General features: G+C 53.8%; 1 protein-coding gene across 3 annotated transcripts in view; it reads left to right on the forward strand.

The window, feature by feature from the left end:
* Positions 1-21,934, forward strand: part of LOC119841373 (B-cadherin) — a 44,232-nt gene that overhangs the window by 11,840 nt on the left and 10,458 nt on the right. For all 3 annotated transcript variants that reach the window (XM_038368748.2, XM_043494816.1, XM_043494817.1), the window contains exons 3-8: positions 15,397-15,620; positions 17,326-17,469; positions 18,048-18,203; positions 19,227-19,371; positions 20,117-20,292; positions 21,216-21,344. In XM_038368748.2, coding sequence (XP_038224676.1) covers positions 15,397-15,620; positions 17,326-17,469; positions 18,048-18,203; positions 19,227-19,371; positions 20,117-20,292; positions 21,216-21,344 — 974 coding nt within the window. The remainder of the gene's footprint in view (positions 1-15,396; positions 15,621-17,325; positions 17,470-18,047; positions 18,204-19,226; positions 19,372-20,116; positions 20,293-21,215; positions 21,345-21,934) is intronic.

Genomic DNA, 21,934 nt, shown 5'->3' on the forward strand with positions numbered 1-21,934 from the left:
TCAGTGCTATAGAAACCCAATAAAATGTGTGTGAAGTTGAAAGGGAATCGCTGTGCACGTCTCTGGAATGCAGCTACCTCTGGGTAAAGTGACCGTGTCCTTGTCTCACTACCAGACAGTCCCAGTTCTTTAGAGGAGGTCTTGGCATCCCAGGAACTTCTCCACGCTTTGCACTGGGTTAAAATGTTTTGGTGTATATTCAAGACCCTGCTGTACCCAGCAGAGTTTCCTCAGTTTGCCAGGAAGAAGCCGCACCGTGGAATGAGCGTTCAGTGCGGTGAGCAGGGTTTGGGGTGCAGAGCAAGGCTGAAGGAGCACAGACCCTCTCAGGGCTGTTCCTTCGTGCCGAGTGAACGGCCACGCTATTGGTTCCGTGTTTCCTGAGAAACCTGTTCAGACACTTAGCCCTGGTCTAAACTGGGGGGGTGGATGGATAGAAGTTACGCAACTTATGAATAACGTAGCTGAAGTCAACATGCTTAGACCGACTCACCACGGTGTCTTCACCGCCATGAGTCGACTGCTGCCGCTCCCCTGTCGACTCTGCCTGCCCCTTGCCCCTCCCCTCCCCCCCATCCGGTGGGTAGTGTAGACATACCCGGAGTTACTGGAAAAGTTCCTCTGCTCTGAGAGCTGCACGCGGGAGGCCGTCAGTGGCGACACGAGCACAGTTTGAACGAATTGCTTCTTTGCTGGAGCCTCTTTCCTAACCCCAGCACTCACACCCAACATCCTGACTTGGAGTTTGAAAGAACAGCCCCCTCACTTCTGGGGTGAGGCGCTGCAACTCCAGCTGCGCACATTAACGCTGGCCACGGCCAGGGGAGGAAGCACACAAAAGTAAGTGCATTAAATCTCCCTGCCTGGCTGGGAAGGTCCCCATCCGGGATGGCCAACCAGCCACTTTTCCCAGTGGGGAGGCCCATCTGGGCTGCATCTCGGTGGCTACAAAATGCTGGGGGGGAGAGTCTAAATGGCTAGAATCCTCCAGGGTCTGAATCCCAGACTCCTGCTAGAGCATAGCCCCCACCCTGCCTGTGGCCCTGCAGATGCAAATACAGTGAAACACAGTGTGGGGGGGGGCGCGGATGGGGGAATGTCACTTGAGCAATCTGGCTGTGGCTGGTGGAGGCCACGCTCCTGACCGAGAGGTCGGAGAGAGCAAAGGGTGGAACAGAAGGGGAAGTGGTTGGGAGGGAATGATGGCTGGCTTGGGGGTGGGCAAGGAAGCAAATGCTTTAATGACCTGTGGGATTTATGTAAATGATACATATTAGTGCATTGTATTTGCATATAATCCCTAGCTTTCTGCTGCTACAGCTTGCGCAGGTGTGGAGAGGCCCATCGGACATCCTGCAACGGCAGAGGGGGCTGAGATCAGCAGGATGTGGCTGGGATTTGTTCTGCCCCATCTGACAGGCTGCTCCTGCAGTAGCACAATGCCCCTGGGCTGCGGGGTGGCTGGAGGAGTCGCCAAGTCACTTCCCCGCAGCAGCCCCCTGTCTGGTCCCCGTGCAGAGGTGGGGAGTTGCACTGCACACAGAGGAGGCAGCACCTGTCGGATGCAGACTGCGCCCAGGATGGGATGCCCTCATTTTCATATTGGGAACCCTTGGGGTCTCTTGCCATAAAGACCCTGCCTAGGCTTTAGGGGCACCCAAACTCCAGGAGCCGTTTGGCCAATCGGGAGCTGCCGGCTGTGACAGCTGGTTCTGCATAGGATTGTCCGACTTCAGTAAAAATGAAGCTGGCCTAGCAGACACTGGGCCCCCTGTCTCTTACCCCATGCACAAGCTGATGCCCTTGCTCTTCCTAGGGACCCGCAGCTCGTAGGAAAAGGTAACCACATGCTCACTCCTGCCTTCCCCTCCCATCGTCGGGTCTATTGTAATACCCAGGTCTGGGAAAAGCCTCTCTCCTGGCATGATTTAATTCCCTGTATGGCCTAGCATAAATAAAGGAGACAGGCCTCCCCATTAGCACTCTCTCCTAGTGACTTGTGTTCCTGACCTGCATGAGAACCAACGCTCGCAGCTAGAGGGGCACATTGGCTCTGTCCAAGAGCCCGATGGCAGGTCCCCTGGTTGCAGGACAGTGTTCATCCGTTGGCTATGCTCAGTGGGGCCCTTCTGGCTGTCGAGGAGCGTGGACGGAGATCCCCTCGCAGCCAGCAGCTCAAAAGCCAGAGCTCCACTGGGCACGTCAGAAAGAGACCAAGGCGACACAAGCCTGTGGAGCGGAAGGGACCTCGCAGTCCTGTTAGGAGACTGGGCTGTTCAGCGGATCCAGGGTTCCCAGTGAGTGGACACTGTGTGGCTATGTGGGGTTTGGACCCTTGCCCTGCTGCTTGTCATCAAAACGCCATCTGGCCTGCCGGGCACAAGACTGTGACCTGCCCCTTCAGATAGTATGTGTTTGGGATTTGCCAGTCTTCCTCCATTGGCTCAGCCCCCTTATCTGCATGTGCGATTTGTGCCTGCCCACCCACTTTGAGAGGGACACAAGCCAGCATGCAGACCCACAAATATGAGAGCGCTGGCTGCTGCGGGGGGTGTCTGAGGCATGTGTGCTGGTGACAACCGCTGTAACCTGCCACCTCATTAGTTCCCCCCCACACACACAGCGCAGCTCCTTGTAATGAAGTAGAGCTGACTGCTAAAGCCTTTAAGCAAACCACGCCAATGCCATGTCCGCATATTGCCTTGATGGAACAAAAGGTTGTGTCTTACCACACCCTGGAAACAGACACCAAGGCTATGGAGGATGCAAAGGCAGCTTTAGCCATGAGAGTGTCTCCAGCAGCCAGGCTCAAAGTGCTATGAATCCCAGAATCCTCGTGGCACCTCCCCTCCCCACCGGGTGCAAGGCTGCCCTCTGGGGTGCACAGGCAATTCCCAGGATGAACTGGCATGCAGAAATTGGCACCTTCCTTTTTCCTGAGAGCAGTGGGGTGTCCTCACAGTGCTCTTGTCACTGGGAAGCCTGTATGTGTTGCAGGCAAATCAGCGCCACTAACTCTAAACCTTTCCCACCGTTTGCTTGCCGTGCAGGAATGTGAAGGTCTGAACGTGTTCTGTAGTGTCTGGCCTATCCTGCCGTGGGACTGAGTGAGCCATGGGGCTGTGCCCCCTCCCGCATTTAGCTGTGGTGTGAGATGTTTTCCCTTTGGTTTGTGTTAATCGTCCCCTGGTACATCCCTGGGAGTATCTCCCAAAAGCTGTGGGCAGGGAGCGTTGCTGCAAGACTGGATCTAGCCCGGGGTTCTCAAACCTCATTGCACCATGACCCCCAGTAACAATTACTACATGACCCCAGGAAGGGGGACCAGAGCCCAAGCTTGCCCGAGCCCTGCTGTCCCGGGCAGGGTGGCCAAAGCCAGAGCCCAAGGGCTTCAATCCCAGGTGAGGGGCCTGTAACCTGAGCCCCGCCACCAGGGCTGAAGCCCTTGGGCTCTGGCTTTGGCCCCAGGTGGTGGGGCTTGGACTTTGGCTTCAGCTCCGGGCAGTGGAGCTTGATTTTGGCTTTGCCCCAGCAAGTCTAACACCATCCCTGGCGACCGCATTAAAACAAGTTTGTGACCCACTTTGGGGTCCCGACCCACAGTTTGAGAATGGCTGATCTAGTCCTTAACATTGTACCCTGGCAACACTGCAGTGAAGAAGCCATGGGCGGTGGGTATCGTAGGCATGAGAAAGATCTGCTGTCCCAAACAGCCTGACATATCTCCACCCATGCTCTGCCCCCAGGCCCTATCCTGCCTGCTGTTCCCTCTGTGCCAGAGGCTGGGGGAGGCAGCCTGGGGGCCGCAGTGTGCCCCCGAGGCCGTGCCATATCACCCATCCTCCTGGCGCTGGGGCTGCGCCGCCTGCTTGCCGGCCTGCTCAACACTGGGGTTGGGGGCTGGGCCAGGGGGTGCCTTCAGGGGCAGGGGTGTGGCTGGCCATGGGTCAGGTTTGGTGGCACAGCCCCGACGGTGCGACCCGGGGAGGCTGGGGCTGTGCTGCCGGCGCACCAGGAGCCTGGGGGCACTAGCCTGAGGCAGGAGCCAGTGGCCACAGTAGGGGCTGTGCTCTGGTGGGTGTGAAGGGGCGGGGCCTCGGATGGAAGGGGCATGACTGTGGGGCTAGCCTCCCCAAGCCAGGGGTTCACCCATGGCCCATGGAAGAAGCCTATTGCAAAGTGCAGACCAATGGTGCTGCTCAGGGGTGGAAGGAGAGGGTTTGGGAACCCTGACAGTAAATTGCTGCTGGAGGAGATGATGAGATGTCCTGCATTTTGGACTGAATTGGAACAATGTTGTTCTAATGGCTTCAAAGAGTTTTCCTTTAGCTAGCCTGGTGGTAGGCATGGGTTGACCTCTGAGTGCAAATGGTGCATTGATACTGAGCGGAATTCAGCTTTCTGGGTGAGAGAAGAGACCAGTGTGAAATTGGCAGGGTGTAGATTTAATCCTCTGATTGATTGTTTGCTTTTGTTCAAAGGAACCCATCACTGGGGAATTAAGTCAACTGCAAAGAATGAGTTAAAAGTGGTTTCAATGGTACACCTGCCCTAGAGTCCCCCACCGATTTGTTTGCGTTTTCCATAGTTTGCTCTTTAACAAAACAAACACTACCTTGCTCTTCTCTGCTGCTGCCCAAGGGGAGGGGAAAGAACACAATCTACAGGGGAAGAAATAAACCTGACTGTGTACAAACTGCAGTTAAATGCACCAAGTAAAAAACTCTGGGAAACCGAGTGCTTTGCTCTGATCTTTCAGTGATGGGCTCTCAGGGGTTACTTGTTACAGAAGTGATTAAGTTCAGGCAGAATTGTGACTTTGTCCATTTAATGCATCATGGAAAATCCTTCATTCTCTTGATCCCTTTGAGCAGTTCTTTGTGATTACAGAGCTCTCCCCACTGTATTTTCCACTGCATGCATCCGATGAAGTGAGCTGTAGCTCATGAAAGCTTATGCTCAAATAAATTTGTTAGTCTCTAAGGTGCCACAAGTCCTCCTGATCTTTTTGCGAATACAGACTAACACGGCTGCTACTCTGATAGGTGTCAGTGTTTCACAAGGGCAGGCTCCTGTTTACACATACAGGTTTGCCAGGTAAGAGTTCTGACTCCAGGGTGGATCAGCAAGTTGTGCATGAGCAAAGGCAGAAGTAAACCGTACATTAGAGAAGGGGTTTAGCTGCCTTCCTCCATTTACATAATGCACATTGAGCTGCCTGTGCTATTTAAAATCTGCTCAGGGCCCCGTTATGACAGAATGGTGGCTGTGCTCTCTACTGACTTTCTCTCTGCCCAGTAGCTGTTAAAGCAAAGGGGATGCGAGGTGTATGCTATTTCTTGTAAGACTACAAATAGAGTGTTCTCTGTATCCATCAGACAATAGTCTGTCCAAGTCTGGAGTGCTGCCTTCACCTTAGAGACACAGTCAGGTTGAAACATTTTTTTAAACCCATTTCCTTCCCTTGGGTTGTTGGACTGAAAGAGGTTTAAAAGTCAAATGTACTTTTCACTGGTTTCAGAGTAGTAGCCGTGTTAGTCTGTATTTGCAAAAAGAAAAGGAGTACTTGTGGCACCTTGGAGATTAACAAATTTATTTGAGCATAAGCTTTCGTGAGCTACAGCTCACTTCATCGGATGCGGTGATGACCCAAAGCAGGGGAGTAAACAGTGACACTAAACTGACGGGTCCGTTACACAGGCTTTTGTTTTGTTTATAGCGTCTAGTCAGTTTCACTTTCCAGTTGTCAGGGTCTAGAACCTTGCAGCAGTCTTAGTTCCAAGATGGCAAAGGAAGAGAGCAGGGACATGGTGGTTATTTAGCCCTAAAGGGAGGGGTTGGAGGACTAGGGAATTCAATTATGGAAAACCCAGTGGCAAGTACTCCTTTCCTCCTCTTGTTCTGTCCATAGTCTGAGCAGTGGAAAAAAGGGGAGCACTGAAAGAACTGGAAGAGCAGTAAGCCTAGAGCAAGTAGAAGGATGGTGGTTTATACAGTCCACCTATGTAACTTTCTGCTGCAGGAGGCTAAAAGACGGGCATAGAGGCTGCTGTTGTAGTCTGTTTTTAGTCCTAGGATATTAGAGACGCAAGCTGGGTGAGGTAATAGCTTTTATGGGACCAACCTCTGGTTGTGTATAAGCTCGAAAGCATGTCTCTCTTACCACCAGAAGTTGGTCCAATGAAAGATATGATCTCACCCACCTTGTCTCTTGAGCACTGAGGCTGGTGATTTACAAGGGCTGGATATTTTTATGACTTGTCAGGAGGAAAACTAAAGGCTTGATCCTGCTCCATTGGAGTCGGTGGCCATCCTGCAGGCACTTAGCTAATAACAGTTCTCACATCTTGTTGCTCAGGGCTCTGGCTTGGGAAGGAGTGTTTCCCCTCTACATAGAATACACCAGAGCTGGCTAGATAGAGCAAAGGAAAGGAAAAATCCAGGCTGAGTATCCGGAGAAAGCTGGTGGAGAAGCTGGTCAGAGTGGGGATTAGGGTTACTGTTTGTGTTGCGGTAGCATTGAGGGGCTCCAGTCATGGATCAGGACCCTGGTGTGGTAGGTGCTGTGTACACGCGTGCGCACACACACACACACACACATACATGCGCGCGCTCTCTTTGTATCCACAACAAAGCAAGGGAGGCCTGTCTGGTGGGACGCTTCTAGAACCAGTGGCAGATTAGCTGCTGGGCCAACGGGGCCTGTGCACAGGGGCCCCAGAAAAATCGGCACCCCCTGCACCCTGACCAACCCCGCTCCCGGCAGGAGCGCTGGGCGCGTGGAGCAGGCCGTGCCCCAACCGCATTTCCCCAGCCCAGGGCCCCACAAAACTCTAATCTGCCACCTCTTAGAACAAGCTGGACAGAGAATGTTCAGTAGAGAGATCCTGCACCAGCCCTGGGGGGAGACCTACTTGGTCTCTTCCAGCTCTAGGCTTTATGTCCTGCTTGGGCTTACTCTTTGTTTTGGTACAACAATAAAGCTCTTCTCTTTTTGTCCTCCAAGGCCCTTCTGGGACCTAGGGCATCTGCACAAGGTTTTCCCCTGCCTGAATTAGCTAGTCATCTCTGAGGATGCCTCATGCCGAGCATTAACTGGCCTCCCAGCCTTTTGAACTGTGATGAAATTCAAAACCAGTACACTACGGGTGGGGCTCCCAGCCTTCCAACTCTGATGCTTAATGGAAACATTTGCTACCTAACTAGCTGGCTTCTCTAGAGAGTGGTGTTGCACGCTTTCCAGTGAAAAGGCTCCAACTTCCATCACGACATAAGGGCCAGCGTTGTATCCTGGGGTAGAGCACAGGACTGGGGGGCAGGCGAGTTGGGGGTTTGTTCCTGGCTCTGCCGCTGGCTTGCAGAGACACCTTGCACAAATCACTTAACCTTGCTGCTGCTCAGTTTCTCTGTAATAAAGACAACCCGCCCCTTCCTCTGGAGAGTGCTGGATGAGTGCTTCAGTAAAGAAATTCCTGGAGTGTGGAGCTCAGAGGCTTGGGTTGTCTGGAAGCAGGTATGCCAGAGTGCTGTGATGGTGCTTATTCCCCTTTGGTAGCCAGAATCCAGGGCTCTGCAGAGTGGCTTCTGTCTGGATGAGAAATCGGTGATGCTGACTCAAGGACTTGTCTTTGTGTAACTTGTTTTACAGTGTGCAGGCCCGTCCTGTTTCCTTGCGTGGCAGCAGGGTCAAGCTGCACACAGGTGGAATCCTTCTCAGGCCAGGGAGCTGTTTTTGCCTCTGCTTCTCTGCAGGGACTCACAAAGTCTGCTCCGTCCTTGCCCGCTGCAGTTGCTTAGCCCCTGTGTCTGAACCTGGACATGCTCCTCTCCTGGGGCCACGTGGCCTCTTGAGAGGAGTCTGGGCTAGTAATCTCCCAATCCCTCTGGGTGGCTGCCGGCAGTGCATCCCCTCTTCGTAGGGAGAAGTTTTCCTTGGGTCTATCTAGTGGCCCTTAACAGGCAGACCCCTTCCATACCTCTGCTGCTTAGAGCCACTGTGCAGCAGACCACACTCCATCTGGCCGCACCCAGGGAGTCCAAGCCCACTCTGAGGAGTGCTTGCTCCTGCAAACCGCTCTCAAGCAGCTTTCTGCTCCCGAAATGGGTCCCAACCCGGAATTTACTGGGAGAGAAGCTGCCAGTGGTGATGAAGTGACTCTGAAGGGAGGCCTTTCTGAGGGATGCTTCCCTTCGTCTCAGTGCTTGGGTGCGAAAGGCGCAGGTACTTTTCAGCTGTGTCACTTGGTGGTTAAATTTCAGAGTAGCAGCCGTGTTAGTCTGTATTTGCAAAAAGAAAAGGAGTACTTGTGGCACCTTAGAGACTAACAAATTTATTAGAGCATAAGCTTTCGTGAGCTACAGCTCACTTCAAGTGAGCTGTAGCTCACGAAAGCTTATGCTCTAATAAATTTGTTAGGTGGTTAAAGCTATTTCTGAAGGCTCTGACCCATGCAATGGAATCATAAGTGGGCCGTTATTTACAGTAAACAACCGTTCTCAGACTCAGCGCAGAAACAATCCCACAAACAAAAGTCTTTTTGTCCAGGAACCTTTAAACAGTCCCCTTCCCCTCCCCCCACTCGTGACATCACTGAAGTGGAATGCATCTTCCTCCCTCCCCCCCCACCCCCCCCCCTCCGAGCCTTCCCTTGAAACACCCCGGGCTGGGGTTCTTCCCCAATGGTCACAGGTGGGGAAATGCACAACCGAACCTGGGACCTGGCTCTTCTGTCAAGCATGGCAAGAATATGGCTGAAACCAAGCTCTGGCAAGAATGTGGCTGTGGGCTCCCTGGTTTCACTGAAGATCAATACTGAAAATTGCAGTCTGGATTCTCGTGCATTTTGTCATGCTGGGGACTGACCTGGTTCTCAGTAGCCATGGGCCAGATCCTGCTCCGCTTTCTCAGTGAGTCAGAGAGAGCAAGGATGAGAGAACTGAGCCCCTGCTATAAGGGGCTTAGATCCTTTTTGTCTTACAAAGCACTTGTCAGAGTGATGGTGTGCAGTCCAGGACAGCCTGAGCTGCATGCTAAGGGCGCTTGGTTCTGGGCCTCCTTTAGCTTCTAGGCCTGTCTCCAGACAAGTGCAGTGACTCTGGAAAGCCCATAGAATGGACATTCTGGGAATACTGACTTGCAGGGCATGGTAAGGAGTAGAGAAGTGGCAACAGGAACTCCTCTGAGATCTGGGTGCTGCCCCTGCAGCTGATCTGCTTCCAGTGCAGAATTCTGACTGATCAATCTGCACCTGCCAAAGTCAGGCAGAGCCCACCGCTCCACTAAGGAAAATGCCCCATTCCCCTGTGATCTGAGGAAAGTCTGATCCAGGGGTGGTGGCAGAGGCCTTCAGGGGCTGTCCGTCCATTCAGTGTGTACAGAGACTGTCACTTGTTTGATGGCCTGGTCTGCTCATGCACCAGCACTGGTTTAAGGAAAGGTGTGATGGGTTAAACAGGTGTGGATGCTCATGCGGTTTAAATCTGGCTTATCTGTGTAACTTTCAGTGATAAATCTATGGGCTCAAGCTCAACCAATGTCACTGGTTTTAAACCAGATGAGTTTCCCCCCAGGGGTTTGCCTCAGTTTAACTAATCAGATTTTTAGGAAGTCTGGGTGTAGACAAGCCAGGTACGCAGCAAACTGCTCCACCCACAGTTCCCCTGTGATAGAAGAACTGTACGCTCTCTAACCCTGATTGGGGTTCTCGTCCCAGGGATGGCATCAGCATCTGGCCATCTAGCTAACTCTTCTCCATGACAAAATGAGGCTTTTACAACACATCCAAAAGCCTTCTTTGCTTGGAATCAGAACGTCCCATGCTGATTTCTGCCAAAATTGCCCTGCTCCCTTGCTTGGGTGTCATGGTTCTAACCGCGAAGCTTTTTGGTTCCCAGCAACATGGATTGATCATAGAATCATAGAATATCAGGATTGGAAGGGACCTCAGGAGGTCATCTAGTCCAATCCCCTGCTCAAAGCAGGACCAATCCCCAGTTTTTGCCCCAAATCCCTAAATGGCCCCCTCAAGGATTGAACTCACAACCCTGGGTTTACCAGGCTGATGCTGAACTTCCCAATACTTGTTTGTTTCTAATACTTAGTGGGAGGGAATTGGCCGTAGGCTGTTATGCAAAATAGCAGTGACCATAGCCTGCTGGGGAGGGGGGGGGGCTAGGTGCAAGCACCTTTCCATTCATGTATCCAGCCAGCTGCCACCTGCTGTGTAACAGGTCTCTGGGAGCATGCACGGAGGGTGACCTGCCTCAGTGCTGGTGGCCAGCGAGACCACTCGTCTGCTAAGGGATCTGCCACCTAAGGAGGCGAGACCCCCTCCAGGACTGAGGGGTTCTCAAACTTCATTGCACCGCAAGCCCTTCTGACAACAAAAATTACTACATGACACTGGAGGCGGGACCAAAGCCTGAGTCCTGCTGACCTGGGCAGGGGGGGCCAAAGCTGAAGCCCAAGGGGTTCAGCCCCAGGCAGTTGGGCTTGGGCTTCAGCCCCAGGCCCCGTCAAATCTAAGCCAGCCCCAGCCACCCCATTAAAACAGGGTCCCAACCCACAGTTTGAGAACCAATGGGTTAGATGTTAAGAGACGGAGAAACATTTCCCATTGTACGTTGCTCATGAGAAGCAAACAAAACCACTTCCACAGGCAGGGGACTCATGTTACCATAAATGTGGACAGATGGGAGAATTGCATGCGTTTCCCCTGTGCCCTCTGGAGCTGGTGGATGGGACAGTGAATGTAGCACTTTTACCTGCCCTGGGAGTGGTTCTGTGGTCAAAGTTCTGTTTCAAAGCAGCCTGGCTTCCTTCCCAGATGCAGGCGACTGTTAGTCATGGCTTTTATGGGGGAATGAGGGCAGATAACAAAGACCCCTCTTTTTCAGCAGGAGAATAGGGAGGAAGAAAATCTCCTGTTCGGATAGCGGAGTAGCGGGTTCCCTGAAAGATTTTCTGTCCCCATAACTTTGGCAGGATGCTGGAATAATTTGTATGGGGGGGGGGGCACTGAGAGCTATTGAACCAAACTGTAAACCCTGCGTATGATGGAAACCACTTCAAGCTGGGGGTGTGGCCGCACCCCTGGTTCCACCCCCTATGAACTTTGCTGCATCACTCTTTCCCCCGCCCTGCCCACCTTACTGTCCTGGCGCATGTGCAGCACTTTGGGGTATTGGATCTGCCCTGGGTCTGACACTTCATAGCCCGAGAAGCCTGCGGGCGAAAAGTTCTTAAGTTGTGCTGCTGTGTAATTGCAAGATGGGGGGCGAAGGGAGCCTCAGCCGTGGCTGCCTGGAAAGTGCCTGTCATGCCTGCAGCCCTTGCTCTGATGTGCGGGGCCCACTCTGCACCCCTGGGAGCCAGCGGCCCACTCTGCACCCGTGGCAGCTTTTGCTTTTAATGTCGCTGTTCCTCTGAAGGCTGCACTATTGATTGTCTGGGCCCTGCTAGGATGCGTTTCCCACCCCGGTCGTACAGCCATGCGGACGCGGTGCTGAGCAGGGGCCAGCAATGGGAGGTGACCCAAATCGGAGGGGCACTGGCTCACCCTGCTTGTCCCTTCTCCAGCTGGGGGCTGCGGGTTGTGGAGCCCGCCCCCCTGAACTGCTCCCTGTTTGGTGCTGGCAGGCCTAGCAAGGAGAGGCCCTGTATTGTGAAAGCTTTTAGTGACCACCTCCGCCCCCGCCTGGCTCTCACTGGGCAGAGCACTAATAACCTAGTGCACTAGCTGGGTTGGGCTCTGTGGGGGGGTCCTTATTAGACAATGCTTCATTTCCTCGGGGTGAGATCTGGGAGTTGGGGCAAGGAGCCCCCCCGGCCCAGTTGGAGCTCTGGGGGGCTGGCCCCCGGGAAGAGTCAGGTGGGTCTCACCTACCTTCACTGTAACCACTTGGGATGTTTGCCTGGAGTGGGAGCAGCCGCATTCCAGACCTCCCCTCCACAGGTTAATCACCCAGCTTCCTGGGGGAGGGGAGGGCGTGGGGTCCCGCAGCCATTTCCTGCTGATCTTGGAGCTGTGAGGACAAAGCAGGGGGGCTGCCATTAGCCCTGGGCTTAGACAGCACCTGGGACTCCCTGCTGGGCTGGGGGCAGAGGGGAGGGAGGGAAGCCTGCATTCAGCATTGATCAGGCATGGGGAAGAAAACTCAGCTCCCCTCCCCAAAGTTGGGGCTTGCATTAATAAATGCGGGATATGTGGAGTCTGGAACAGAAGCTGGTGGCCCCCGCTCCCCCCCCATAAAAACCATTGCTGGTGCCCCGGTAAGGGTATGATTTTGAGGAGAGGGTGTAGCAAACCCCTCCAGCGGCTCCTGGGCTGCAAGCTATAGGAATCCCCTTCCAGCCTGTGCCAGCAGCGCTGGGTAGCTGGGCCTCCAGAGCTACTGGCCCTGCCATGCCCACCCTGGCTCGTTACCAGCGTGATAGTCCAGCATGGGCCCCACGAAAGCCACCATAACTCTCTCGCTCAAAGCGAAACCCTTTTTAAACCAACTCTGAGGAGACCAGGGCAGTTCCCAGAGTCCAGCGTTGCTGTTTGCGCTGCTGGCACAGACTCAGGAAAACGTCGCTTTGTTTGCTTTGGCTGTGCCCAGGGCCCGTGGGCCAAGGAGATTGGTGCACGGGCGCCCTCTGGCTCAGACTGGTACCTCAGCTAGAGCCTGAGAGACTCACTAGTACAGTTCCCATCAGTTCTGTACCTCTACAGGATCCCCAGGGCGGGGGGAGCAGGGCGCTCGGCTGTTGGAAGCAGGGTCTGTAGCTTTGATTAGAAGCAGCGTAGGACTGGGGGGGATGTTATGGCGCCTGGAAGAATACAGGAGTGACGCGTCTCCTTCAAGAAAGGTGCCGATGGCGTCTGTCATGTCTGAGATCTCAGGTCAGGCAACATTGCTCCAAAGCAGCCCTTGGGCAGCATCTGCTTTAGCTCTAGTAAAAACAATGAGGAGGACTTGTGGCACCTTAGAGACTAATGAATTTATTTTGGGCATAAGCTTTGGTAGGCTACAGCTCACTTCATCAGATGCATGGAGTGAAAATACAGGAGCAGGTATAAATACATGAAAGGATGGGGGTTGCTTTACCAAGTGTGAGGTCAGTCTAATGAGTTAAATCAATTAATAGCAGGATACCAAGGGAGGAAAAATAACTTCTGAAGTGATAAGAGAGCGGCCCATTACAGACACGTTTCAGAGTAGCAGCCGTGTTAGTCTGTATTCGCAAAAGAAAAGGAGTATTGTGGCACCTCTGAGACTAACAAATTTATTTGAGCATAAGCTTTTGGGAGCTACAGCTCACTTCATCGGCTGTAAGCACTACTTAGAGGCAGCCCCCCAACCTGAAGCAAATACTCGCCAGCAACCACAAACCACACAACAGAACCACTAACCCAGGAACCTATCCTTGCAACAAAGCCCGTTGCCAACTGTGTCCACATATCTATTCAGGGGACACCATCATAGGGCCTAATCACATCAGCCACACTATCAGAGGCTCGTTCACCTGCGCATCTACCAATGTGATATATGCCATCATGTGCCAGCAATGCCCCTCTGCCATGTACATTGGTCAAACTGGACAGTCTCTACGTAAAAGAATAAATGACACAAATCAGATTATAACATTAATCAAGAATTATAACGTTCAAAAACCAGTTGGAGAACACTTCAATCTCTCTGGTCACTCGATTACAGACCTAAAAGTTGCAATTCTTCAACAAAAAAAATTTCAAAAACAGACTCCAAAGAGAGACTGCTGAATTGGAATTAATTTGCAAACTGGATACAATTAACTTAGGCTTGAATAGAGACTGGGAGTGGATGGGTTATTACACAAAGTAAAACTATTTACCCATGTTTATTCCCCCCCTACCCCCCACTGTTCCTCAGATGTTCTTGTCAACTGCTGGAAATGGCCCACCTTGATTATCACTACAAAAGGTTCCCCCCTCCTCCCCTCCCTCACTCTCCTGCTGGTAATAGCTCACCTTTCCTAATCACTCTTGTTAGTGTGTATGGTAACACCCATTGTTTCATGTTTTCTATGTATATAAATCTCCCCACTGTATTTTCCACTGAATCCATCCGATGAAGTGAGCTGTAGCTCACGAAAGCTTAAACTCAAATAAATTTGTTAGTCTCTAAGGTGCCACAAGTTCTCCTTTTCCATTACATACAGTTGACAAGAAGGTGCATCTGATGAAGTGAGCTGTAGCCCATGAAAGCTTATGCCCAAATAAATGTGTTTAGTCTCTAAAGTGCCACAAGGAAGGGTAGCTCAGTAGTCTAAGCATTGGCCTGCTAAACCCAGGGTTGTGAGTTCAATCCTTGAGGGGGCCGTTTAGGGATCTGGGGAAAAAATTGGCAATTGGTCCTGCTTTGAGCAGGGGGTGGGACTCATTGACCTCCTGAGGTCCCTTCCAACCCTGATCCTCTAGGATTCTAAGGACTCCTTGTTGTTTTTGCTGATACAGACTAACACGGCTCCCCCTCTGAAACCTTTAGCTCCACTGTGAACCTATTAAGTCACCACCTCTGAGGACTGGCTGAGGCGCTTTCCTGGCCTGGGTGTCCCAGTGGAGGTGATCGACCACACAGCTCACCATTGGTGTCTATATGGAAGATTCTGCGAATACGCAGGTCACCACTTCCCGCCCCAGTACTCCAGGGCGGAGTTCACGGCCCCGTCACTGCTGCCGGCAGAACCTCCATTTAAAGTGATAGCCCAGCCTAGCTCCTCAACTGCCGTGTCCCTGCAGTCTGAGACCCTTGTTAACGAACCCCTCCCAGCGCTAGCGGGCACTGAACCCTGCGGTCTCTCCCTGCCCTCAGAAGAGCAATTAGCAGTGAGGCCGAGTTGCTAAGGCTTTGCGGCCGGGGAGCTGCGTAGCGACTAATGGGTTTGGAATGGCCCTTGTCACTGAGTCCAGGATGTTCTGCACTGCTGTGGCCTGGCCTCCGAACTGCTTGCGGACTCGCGGATGGTGCTGCCATGCCACTGGCTGCTGTAAAGGAGCCAGGTTCTGCCTGCACTTGGTGGATGGCAGCTCAGTGAAACCTCCTGCCCTCAGCCCATTGTTACGGGCGAGGAGGCTAGCAAAGCTCAGGCTTTAACACCAGCCCTCCAGAAGGCATCGACTTGCTAGTTCGCCCCTTCCGTCCCCTTTCGCGTTCTCGATGCTCAGGCTTGTTGGGCCCTTGGCTGGCGGGGTTAGCGCGGGTGGGGCTCGGTCCAGAGAGAGGAACGTCCAGCTACTGGCTGTCTCAGTATCCGGTGGGGCGGGGGTAGCACTCGCTGGCCTGCCAGGGACTGGAATACGCAGATGGGCAGGTGGCTCTGCTTTTAACCCCCTTCTCCTGCCGGGCTTTGCTGTCTCTCTCTCTCTGCAGTGAGCTTCGAGAGCTGCACAAGAAGGAAGCGGACGGCGTATCTGTCGGATGACACACACTTCAAAGTGCACACGGACGGAGTCGTCTCAGTCAAACGTCCCCTCCAGCTCCATGGACACGAAAAGAGCTTTTTCATCCATGTCTGGGACTCTGCCAGCAGGAAGCACTCTGCCAAGGTTACCGTGAAGAGAGAGGGGCACAGGCACCGCCGCCACCGGCACACGGTATGGCAACAAACCCAGCGGGCCTGATTCACGTGACCTGTCTGCCCCGGCTCTGCCCTTCTGACGTGGCATCCGCTGGGGGCCATTGTGTCCCTTCAGGCCCAGAGGGTTCCCCTAGTGCTGGCCTGGGGCCAGTCTGGGCTCATTCTCTGCCAGCGAAACGGTCTCTGTGCAGCTGCAGCAACCCCGTCCCTTGACTGCCTCGCTGCGTGGCTGCCAGTGCTCCCTCTGTCTTGCAGAGCCTGGGTGGGCCCCCCGGGGGTCCAGTGGCACGCTGCCTTCTGCGCTGGGGGAGGAGGGCGGCTGTCAGTTATTGGGCAGGATAAAGCTGCTGGCAGCCGTTCAGCCTGGGGCTGGCTTACTCTACAAACAAGGGCAAGGAAAGTCAGTATCCTTGGGTACCGCCTACGAGGCTTTGCTAGCTTCAGCCCGCTGGGAACCAGAGGCCACGTCTTCCCTTCCTGAATACTGGGGAGAGACCCATGCGGGGGCGTCCTTGAACCTGGGTGTCTCCGTTCTGCCGCCCCCACCATGTGGGCTCCTGTAGGTCATGTGCCCTGCTGCTACCGCTCGGTGAGAGGAAAGGCCAAGGCAAAGCAGGAGGCTCTGGTCCCGTGGAGGAGCAGGAGTGAGCACAGCGCTGCAGGGATGCTGTCCTCTGGAGAAAAGCTGAGTCTCCTGCCAGGGAGCCGCTGCGCTCGAGCGGAAAAGGAGTGGGGTGAAAGGGAGGCTGTACATTTCAAGCACCTGGTGCTGCGAGCTGCTGAGCACCCTTCACTCCATGCCAGCAGGAGCTAAGGACACTCAGCAACTGGCAGGATTAGTGCTAAGTTTAGAGCTTGGACCTCTTCCAGCTCTGGTTCCTGTGCTCTGCAGCAGGGCTCTCAGATTGGCGCTGTGGCGGGTTGTCTGCTCATCTGTTCAGTGTGCAGCAGCCGCCAAACAAGCGAACAGAGTGGTGGGGACCATTAGGAAAAGGCTAGATAATGAGTCAGAGAACATCCTAACGCCACTACATAAATCCCTGGTACGCCCATACCTGGAATGTTGCGCGCAGTGCTGGTTGCCCAATCTCAGAAAAGATCTATTGGAATTGGAAAAGGTACAGAAAAGGGCAGCAATACTCAGTCAGGGTATGGGACAGAGGAGAGATTAAAAAGCCTGGGGCTGTTCAGTTTGGAGAAGGGACAACTAAGGGGGATAGGACAGAGGTCTGTTCAATCGTGACTGGGGTAGAAAAAGTGGATAGGAAAGTGCTGATAAATGCGAAGTAAATCACATTGGAAAACATAATCCTCACTATACATGTAGAATGATGGGGTCTAAATTAGCTGTGACCACTCAGGAAAGAGTCACTGTGGATAGTTCTCTGAAAACATCCACTCAATGTGCAGCGGCCATCAAAGGAGCTGGGTCTGGGGCCTGTTGCGTCCCTTGTGACAAAGCGCCATGACCGGCTATGAAAGGGATAGGCAGAAGTTCCGTGCAATTCGAGTTACTTGTTCTGGTCCAGCCCAGCCCAGTGGTGAATTAGTAAGAGCTTGCAGCTAATGGCTCCTCAAGCCCTTAGCAGAAGGTGGAGAACCAGAGTCTGGATTTGTCTGTGTAATGGGTGTGGCTGAATCTTGGACGGTTTGTTAAAACTTTCAGCCCCCTTGAGTCTAATGCAGGGACCTCACTGTGAACTGTGTGTCTCTTCCTGCAGGACTCCCCTACCAATGCTCAGGCAGACATATTAATCTTCCCAGAGTCCCGACTCAGCCGGAAGAGGCAGAAGAGGGACTGGGTGATCCCTCCAATCAACTGCCCTGAGAATGAGAGGGGGCCTTTCCCCAAGCTGCTGGTTCAGGTATGGGAGGCCTTTGGCATGGCGTCCCAGCCAGGTGCGGTTTGTCGGGTGTGTCGCTCTTGGGGTGGGAGGAGCGGGGTAGCTGAGAGAAGGCAGAGGGGGAGTGTGGAGAGATGGGTGGGTGGCATTTGTTTGGAAGAACTCTTGGGATCTGACGCCCTGGTTCCGCCTCCCCGCTTGCTCTCGGCTGCGCATCCAGCTGGGTCGAGGAGCCGTTTCATTGCCTGGGTCTTGTGCACGAGCTTGCTGCCACAGGGCGGCCATGCAGCGCAGGCTGTGGGGAAGGCTCCTTCTGCCCCCAGACGGCTCCTCCGTGAGCATTCACAAACAGAACCCCCAAGCCCTCTGTCTGCTACTGAGCTTGTGTAGCACCAAACCCGCCTTCCAGGCCTGTCCTCCTCCACCATATCCCCTAATGGGGTAAATGGGGTTGCGTGTGGTGCTGAGCAGGAACCTGAACATGAGGGGCAGCTTCTCGGGGACTGGAGGGATTCTGGCGAGATGGGAGGGGAGCACAGGCTGGGGCGGCCCCAGTGCTCAGAATTCCCTGGCTGACCTGCCCCGTTCTCTGGCACCAGATCAAATCCAACAAGGACAAAGAAACCAAGGTTTTCTACAGCATCACGGGGCAGGGCGCAGACACCCCCCCTGAGGGCGTCTTCATCATCGAAAGGGAGACGGGGTGGCTGAAAGTGACGAAGCCGCTGGACAGAGAAGACATCAGCAACTACACGGTGAGTCACTGGGTGCCAAGGTTGGAGAAGGGGCATATTCTCAGGGGCTGATGGCCCCTGGAGCTTGGAGGCGGCTGGGAAGGGGCCAAAGGCTCCGGTGAACTGGGTCTCACTCCATTTCTTGTACTGCACGGTCCAGAGGGCAGTTGCCCTCTCCTCCCCGTCACGGTCTCTTCCCCGAGGCCCGGCAGAGTAAAGCCAGAGAGGAGGTGCTGACCCCAGCTGGGCACTGCCTCCTGCTCTGTGCCCGGCCCTGGTCACTTGGCCATGTCAGCACTTGGCCCTGAGGCCCGGTTCTTTCCCCAAGGTGCTGAGGGCTGCAGCGGGAGCTGAGGGGGCTCAGCATTAGTGAGAACCAGGCCTCGAGCACGCTGAAAGCCTAGCACCGGCTCGTTGCCTCAGCGGGGTCCCTGCTGCTTGGAGACGTGCTCAGCGTGCACCTCCTGTCTCCGAAAGCTTGGCTGGACGCTTCTTCACGGGCCCGTGGGTCTCTGCTGGGCAGAGCAGGGCTGGCCGGTGGCTCCGTGTCCATTACCGATGTCGGGGTTTGACCCAGCAGGGAGGAGAAACCATAAATCCACACGGGTCGGGTCGGGACAGTCCAGACTGGCCCCTCCCTGGGTAACAGGACCTCACTGTCCATGCGCCAGCCAGTGATTATCCTCCGAGTGTGGAGGGGAGCTGGATGGGCCCTTTGAAGGCTGCTGTCCGGACCCTTGGCTTAGGCTGAGCTGGGCAGAATTCCCCCCATGCTGGACCTGTTCCGTGTGGCCTGCATGTGAACTCAAGACCCTGGTGGGGATGGTCAGCCAGCAGCTGGAGTTGGGGAATCGAAGGCAAGTCCCCTCTGGCTAAGCCAGCCAGGCTCGGGCTCCCGTTCTGCAGGGACGCGTGGAACACCGTGCACAAGCCAAGCTTGGCTGCTGCTTTTGGAGCCAGGGCCGGGTTTGGCGGGCGCTGCTGGCTGCTTGTGGCCTCGCTGGGTGGCTTGATGGTGCCTTACACCCCGTGCTGGCTTTGCAGCTCTTTTCCCACGCTGTGTCTGCGAATGGGCAGCCCGCGGAGGACCCCATGGAGATCATCATCACTGTGAGTGACCAGAACGACAACAAACCCCAGTTCACCCAGAGCGTCTTCACAGGCTCCATAGAAGAAGGAGCCAAGCCAGGTATGCGAGCAGAGCCCCCGACTTGGGGGCTGAGACACACCAGTCATGAGATGTGGCTTTGGAGGGTTCCCTCCAAGGAGAGAGAGGGACGGGGCTGTTTTAGTGTTGGGTTAATTTTGCTTTGAAGAATTTAAATCCCAGAATAACCCAAAGGGGCTAAAATCTGCCCACTGAGCAGATGCGCCTTGTCCAGAGTGCGGATGGTTGGGCTTGGAGCAGGCTCTCCCTCCCCTTCCAACCCAGCAGTTCCTCCCCCCGATCCTGCAGGAGAGTCGGCATCTTGGGGTTGATCACCCGCCTCACTACAGAACCCACAGAGGGGACCAGTTACCTTCGCAGAAGGCTCTGGGGCTGGCAGGGGTGGTGTGAGAACTGGAAGGGAACAGGGGAGCTAATTTGGTATCAGTAAATGTGGCTCCAAATTATGCCGTCTGTTTACCTGTGAGACGCTCCTAGGGCTCTAGTCTTTCTATCGCCCCAGTGAGAACGATGGCTCTGGGCCGACAGCTCAGCCGGCCCCTGCTCCGAGGCGCTTACGATCTTACTCCCTTTCTTTGGTGACTGCAGAGAGGAATTGGCAGACGTTAGGGATGGGAAATGCCTGGTGGTTGATCTAGTCACCTTCCCCTGTTCCCCTTGGCGGGCCAGGGCAGGATTGGTCCCGGCAGTACGTTCTGGAGAATCGTCTCCCGTCTCATTTTGTCCTAGAACGAGAAAAATAGTGTTGCTCTAAACTCCTGCCCAGGTACCTCCGTGATGCAAGTGACAGCCACAGATGCAGACGACAGTGTAAACTCCTACAATGGGGTCATTGCTTACTCCATCCTGCAGCAGATACCTGAAAAACCCCACAGCCAGATGTTCACCATCAACTCTGAGAATGGCATCATCAGTGTGATTGCAACTGGGCTGGACAGAGAGGTGAGTGCTGCAGCGTTGGGTTGGAGTCAGATCCTAGCTTGGCATAGTTACGTTTGCACAGAGGGGATGGACGGCCCCAGGCTCTGAAGTGCGAGCTCCGCACCGAGACGCATAGGCAATAGCGGGTGTCCGACGCAATCCGTGTCACGCTACAGGATGTCTTTGGCAAACTTCTGCCGTCTCCATTTCTCCTGGGTGCTTGTGCCATGTTAGACCTTCCCTGCTCGGCTAGCCCTCGGGCTGAGTGAATTGTGTTTGGCAGGGAGGCAGTGCAGGGGTTCAACAGGCATCTCTGCAGCGCTAGAAACTGACCCCCCACGGGAGGCCCGATAGTTTGGCCGTGTTTGGTTAATTCAGCTAATTTAAATGCATCAAATCTCAGCCCCATGTTGGGTTTTGTAGAAACCTGTTTTTGCTGAGCCTGAGCCCAGCAGGAGAGGTTGCACTGGGAACTCTACTGATCAAGGGAAATCCACTTTCTAACAAATACAAAGTGAAACTGACATCATTGATTAATTGTCCAAGCCCAGATAGATGTGCAGAAAACCCCCAAGCTGTTCACTGTAGATATTGGAAAAAAAAAAAGTGAATGCTTAAAATGCTCTAGGCTACCAATGTGAAATATTAATTTTTAGTAGAGGGGACAATGACAGCTTGCCTGCTGAATTGTGAAGCAGATTTCCTTACCTGTTACTGCTGGGTTTCAGTAGATGAAACTCCACCAAGGGGGCACCCGCAGCCAGAAGAGTGGGGTTGTTTGATAGCTGAGTTCAGGCGCTCTCACCTGCTGTCTGCTCTGACGGCAATGAAACTAATCATAAAAAGTTCCCCCAAGAGGAAGAGAGGCAGGGCCTGCCAAAGCCCATTAGCAGCCTGACATCTCCTCCAGGTGCTAACCCAAATGTGACTTTTGTGGCTTGCAGATGATCCTCAACTATACACTGATTGTCCAGGCTGCCGACTTACAAGGCCAAGGATATACTACCACAGCCACAGCAATGATTGAAGTCACAGACACCAACGATAATGCTCCAGTGTTCGACCCACTCACGGTAACGTAACCTCTCGCCTGCTTCTATCTCTGTTCGCACTACCCGGGTCAGGAGCTCTACTCCCAACACAAAGGATTTGATTAGCTACATCTGTGCAAAGAGTTAATTAGATACCTGAGAAAACTGTCAAGTTACTAAACCTCAGCCTTGGTGAAGAATCAAAGGGGCAGAATTATTCCATGGGGTTAGAGAATCAAATTCTTCTGTGCCAAAAACATTTGCCTCTAACTGGAAGTTGCCTGAACTTGCTCCCTTTAGGAACATGAGTAAAAGGTAAACATAACAGCAACCTCACGGAAGTACTGCTAGCCATTGCAGGAGCTGGGGACCTGCTTGCTGTGTGTTGTGTGTGTTCGTACCTGAATGCTGAGAGCCAGATCCTAGCTCGGCATAGCTACGTTGAAGCCAGTGGAAACTGCTGATTTCCTCTAGCTGTGGATCCTAGCCCTGGGTGTGTAGTTATGGAATAGCAGCTGCAGGGACAGATGTCTTCTGTCGCTGGAACACTCAGTGCAACTTTCCATCCCCCGCCCTCAATGTATGGGCCTCCTTGAGGAGAGTGTAGCAGCTCTGGGTCCACCAGCGCTCCC

Source organism: Dermochelys coriacea, chromosome 12, assembly GCF_009764565.3.
Source record: "Dermochelys coriacea isolate rDerCor1 chromosome 12, rDerCor1.pri.v4, whole genome shotgun sequence".
NCBI classification, from domain to species: domain Eukaryota; kingdom Metazoa; phylum Chordata; order Testudines; family Dermochelyidae; genus Dermochelys; species Dermochelys coriacea.